Source organism: Cyprinus carpio, chromosome B7 (assembly GCF_018340385.1).
Source record: "Cyprinus carpio isolate SPL01 chromosome B7, ASM1834038v1, whole genome shotgun sequence".
Lineage (NCBI taxonomy): Eukaryota > Metazoa > Chordata > Actinopteri > Cypriniformes > Cyprinidae > Cyprinus > Cyprinus carpio.
Genome location: NC_056603.1, coordinates 7451614 through 7456316, shown reverse-complemented (window position 1 = coordinate 7456316; position 4703 = coordinate 7451614). Strand labels below are relative to the sequence as shown.

At 39.3% G+C, this 4703-nt stretch overlaps 1 protein-coding gene across 1 annotated transcript; it reads left to right on the top strand.

Moving 5' to 3' along the window:
- Window positions 1-542: 542 nt before the first annotated feature.
- On the top strand, window positions 543-3922 carry LOC109109190 (transmembrane protein 256-like). Its single transcript, XM_019122332.1, has 4 exons — window positions 543-782; window positions 959-996; window positions 1679-1759; window positions 3386-3922. Exons 1-4 carry the CDS (start codon window positions 701-703, stop codon window positions 3527-3529), a joined length of 345 nt encoding a protein of 114 aa, XP_018977877.1. The 5' UTR covers window positions 543-700; the 3' UTR covers window positions 3530-3922.
- Window positions 3923-4703: the final 781 nt, after the last annotated feature.

Below are 4703 nucleotides of genomic sequence, written 5' to 3'. Positions count from 1 at the left end.
AAATATTATCACGAGAGACCATTCAAAGGATGGCACACACATCTATCGCTGTATGTTTGTTTAATATTTAAGCTAGCTAGTGCGCTGAAAGTTGGCGACTTTTCACATATAAAACATAAACTTGCTGATTTGTACTAGATAAAACCAACACACCAGTACATATGCATATGATTATTTTACCTAATATGAAGTGTGCACTGCAAACACGAGCATTATTTATGATCGTCTCTGTCTAGTCTGTACGCCGTATTGCATTCAACCACAATTGTCTTCTTGATTTCTGTGAAGGAATGTCGGCCGGGATCCGGTGAAACTTTAGTTTTGAACCAAAAGTGCTGTTCCTTCTATTCTGGCATCCAAAAACACAACAAGACGACATTTTAAAGTAAAAACCTCAAACTTTTAGCGCGCCTGCTGTGAGTTCTTCCTTATGTTTTGCCTCCAGCTAGAGCGGTGACGTCACAGTGACGTAGGCGATTAAGGGGTCTATTGTGCAATGTGTTTGACCTTAACTAGTTCATTGTCACTTCACTGAAAAGCTTTATCGGAACGCTCACGTGATGTGAAACTGTGCCTTTAGACGCCATCTTGGCTCAGCGCTCGTAATTACGAGTAGATAGCGTCATTCTTCGCGTTAGATCCGAAATGACATCAGTTTCCTGCTTGAGCTTACAGTTGTTCCCTGGTTTCTTCAGGAGTCATGAACGTCTCTTCGCTGGTGCAGAGGGTAGCAGGGCTCTCTGGAGCTCTTGCTGTCGCAGCAGGTGCATATGGAGCTCACGGTAGGTCTCCTTTCTGATCGATTGTGTTTTATTTGGCTGATGGGTCTCGTCAGGCTATATATGACACTACTGGGCACTTGACAGGTCGAACGTGACCGAGCGCACGCCATTGAGCGTTTTCTGAAAGTTTATAAAGCTTTTCTGCAACTCTTTTTCTGTCTTTCTCTCCTGGGCAGGATTCAGACACAGTGAAGCGAGTGATTACCAGAGAGAGGTCAGTATATTTGGATATTATGTTCTGTTGTTGTCACTCTTTTCATCTTGCCGAAATAAATAAATGGAAAACGTTTTTATTTATTTTATTTGTATTTTATTTTTTAATTTTATTTATTTTATTTTTCCGTATATAGACATGACCTGGTTGTGGAAGTCAGTTTACTCCAAATTAAAAAAAAAATAAAAAATCTTTGATAAATAATAATGACATGAAAAATAATGTTTGTCATAATTGTGAGAACCCTTTTTACTGTCACAATTATGACTTAGCCCCTTTATCTCAGCTATGACTTAATATCATAATTTTGATGTTTATGTATTAATTGTGATTTTATATTTCATGATTATAACTTTATTTTATATCATAATTATGACTTTTTATCTCATAATGTAAACTTTATTCAACATGTAATTATGATTTAGCAAAGCAAGTTTTTTTTTTTTTTGTTCTTGTTTGGTGAAAGTTGGCTTCTATTGTCTGGGTTTGGGAGTAATAGACCAAATATTTTCAATACATAACCTACATTATTGACTTTTAAAACAGAGGAAACCTTATGAATGTCATGCATTATTGATAGGGTTTTTTTTTTTTTTTTTTTTTTTTTAGAATAAGGTGCGAGACTTTTGGCCCAGAATTTTAGCCCATGTTAAATTTTTTTCTGTTCTTTTTGTCTCTTCAGTTGTATGATACAGCAAACAAGTATCACATCTACCACAGTCTGGCATTGTTAGGAGCTGCGCGCTGTAGAAAACCTGCTCTGGTAAACACCTTTTATCATCATTCTTACATTAACATAAACATCTCTAAACTGAAATCGGAGTAATAATAACTACAGTAATTACTGATATCATTCAAATATCGGCTGATTTCAGCTAAATTCAGTCACCTAACTGTCACAAAGTGGCCCAAATTGATCTGAATTCATTTTTTACATTACATGCCTTATGTCTACTATACCTTTCAAATATATGGCTGTTTGAGATATTTTATTGTTGATGGTCAGTATTCTGTTATGTAATATTGTAATTATTGTCTATTCTAAATCACATAAACTAGCAGTTGTCCCAGGCAACCGATTTCCTAATAGCAGCATTTTATGTCTGTCTGTTTCCTATCCTTCTGTGGTCTCTTGTTTATCCAATTATTAAATAGTAGATAACTTAGATCAATATATCAAGTCTATTTATTCATTTATTTCTTAAGTAGCCTTCTAAACAAGCAGGATAATGCACAGTCAGTCTTAAATCCCTTAAGGGACAGGGTGGTACAAGTCCCCTGCACTTTGTGCATTGTTAAACTGTAATCTATCTATGATAGTGAATAATAGTGAATGTTTTTCAGACATTCAACTCTTTAAAACAGTTAGTTGCCTACTATACTGTATAGTGAAGTATGCGGTTTTATATGCAGCCCATGTTAACCTGCCACTCTTTGACCTCTGGGCATCATCAAATGTCAGTGATGATCAATCAAATCAGTGACATCAAACCTGACACCTAGCACCCTATTTGATTTGTTACCATTGTCTGCATCGTGTATAATCAATCTGTACTGGTTAAACTATATCAATTTCATGTTTATTAAATTCACATAATAAACACCTTTTGATCATTGTCAGGCTGAAAGCAAATGAAAAGAGTAGCAGAAGAATGATACTTTACTTGATGACCTCCACGTAACACAATGTCTGTTGCTTTGAAATGAATTGAATAAAGCACCAAAGCTTAAGTAGAGTTTATGTTGAGACCCAAATGACTTCGATAAGGAGCAAACCAGTAGCAATCACTCAAGCCCCTTTCACACTGCGATTCTGGAAAATACACGGGTAATGTGTCCCGGCAATTGTTCCCGGGTTGCTAGATTTTGCCCCTTTCACACTGCCATTGATTACCTGGAATATGTGTGTGCTTTCACACACAGCCCGTAAAGGTCCCGTGAAGACACGTGATATCAGGATGTGACGTGTAATGTACGAGTCGAAAACATTAGGCACGTTAACTTTCACAGAAGCTGGCGAACGATCTCAGCTTCAGCCCGGATTAGTGAGGAACTAACTGATCGCTGCTTCGTTACAGTTTGCACATATTTGTTTCATCGCAAACGTTGATCTGCCTTCAAAACACGCTAAAAGAGTCACGTGATAACTTGCGTCATCACTACGACACGGCATTAGTTCTGGCTTTTGTTCACACAGCGCTCGTTCTGGGACTGAACCCGGCAATGTTACTAGGTCCCCAACCCAGGACCTTTCCCAGAATCAATCCCGGGACATGTTTGCGCTCACACAGAAGGCGACCCGGCAATGTTCCGGCAATTTTTCGGGTACAACGTGCAGTGTGAAAGGGGCTATTTATTAACCCACAATTCTTCTTTTTTTTTTTCTCAAGCGGGTGCAATCCTCCTCGCTGGCATGGGCTCCTTCTGTGGCCCCCTCTACCACCAGGCCTTAACTAATGACCCCAGCTTCAGCAAGCTGGCACCAATTGGAGGCTCATTGCTTATTGTTGGCTGGGCTGCGATGGCTCTTTGAACTCTGACTCCATTTGGCAGACCTTGACCCTGTTGTTTTAACATTCTCAGCGATTATGTTCTGTTTTGTCATTTCACCATGAAAAGAGGAGCAATAGGGTGACTGAAGAAGAAAGGGGTGGAGAATTCCACATCTTATCTAACCCCTTTTCAGTCATGTCTGGAAAGTGATGATAAGGCCTTGGGATCAAACATAATTCTTTCTCTTTTTTCTCCTCACTGTCACAGGCATCTTTATTTTGTCAGCACGGGGGGAAAAAACTTTTGAGAAGCTTTCCTTTGTGGCTTATTACTGAGAGTGAATGAGTCACACTCTGGGTTTGTTCGTGTCTTGAAAGTGTATGTACATATACGTTCCCTTTGTTTGAAAAAATAAAGCTGTCTGCAAAGCTGATTGCCAGTTTGACCTCCTCATATTGGAGGAAATGTTTCTCAGGTCAAGATCTCAATAGCCTTAGGGCTTTGATCCTGTAAGCACAAAGCAGTTCATTATCGGTGACCTCACTTTTAGCACTTCTAGTGTCCAAACTTATCTTTATTCAAATGAAAAGTGAAATCCAATGAGGTTCTAATTTTAGGGCCTGTGACTGTCGACACATAGCTGGGTTGGGGACCTTTGAAAATCGCTTAATAAATCCTCAGGTCAATTTGCAAGGGCAGCCTTTTAAGCCAACTCTATTGAGGCGAAAGGCTTCTATTGACGCCGCACGTCCCAATAAAGTGATCACACCACTCATAAAACCCTCATTAACTTGGGCTATTAGCAGAGCCATGCAAATCAGGGCAAGGCAATCAAACCACTTTACTCTCCTCTTCACTATCCTGATGGAAGAATAAGAAATTTCTCTGCGCTTGTAAAAAGATGGACATTCATGTTTCTACTCAAAGGACCGACCAATATAAAGGCGTTTTCAGTTATGCATGTATAATTAGATCTAATTTTGGCGTCTCCAAGCTGAAGCCTGTTTTGAAAAGTTTCTTCCTTGTTTCCTCCCTGACATTTCAATAGCGCTGGGAATTTCACCAGTCGCTCATTACCGAAGTCAGATCAGGGTCTCCTCGTTAAACTCCATAAAGGCGTATGGCGCTCTGCTTCATGAGGCCGTGTTAAGTGTCTCCTCCCTGGCTCTGTCTGGATAGATGCAGCCAGTAAAAATCAATGTTTAAAGCAACCA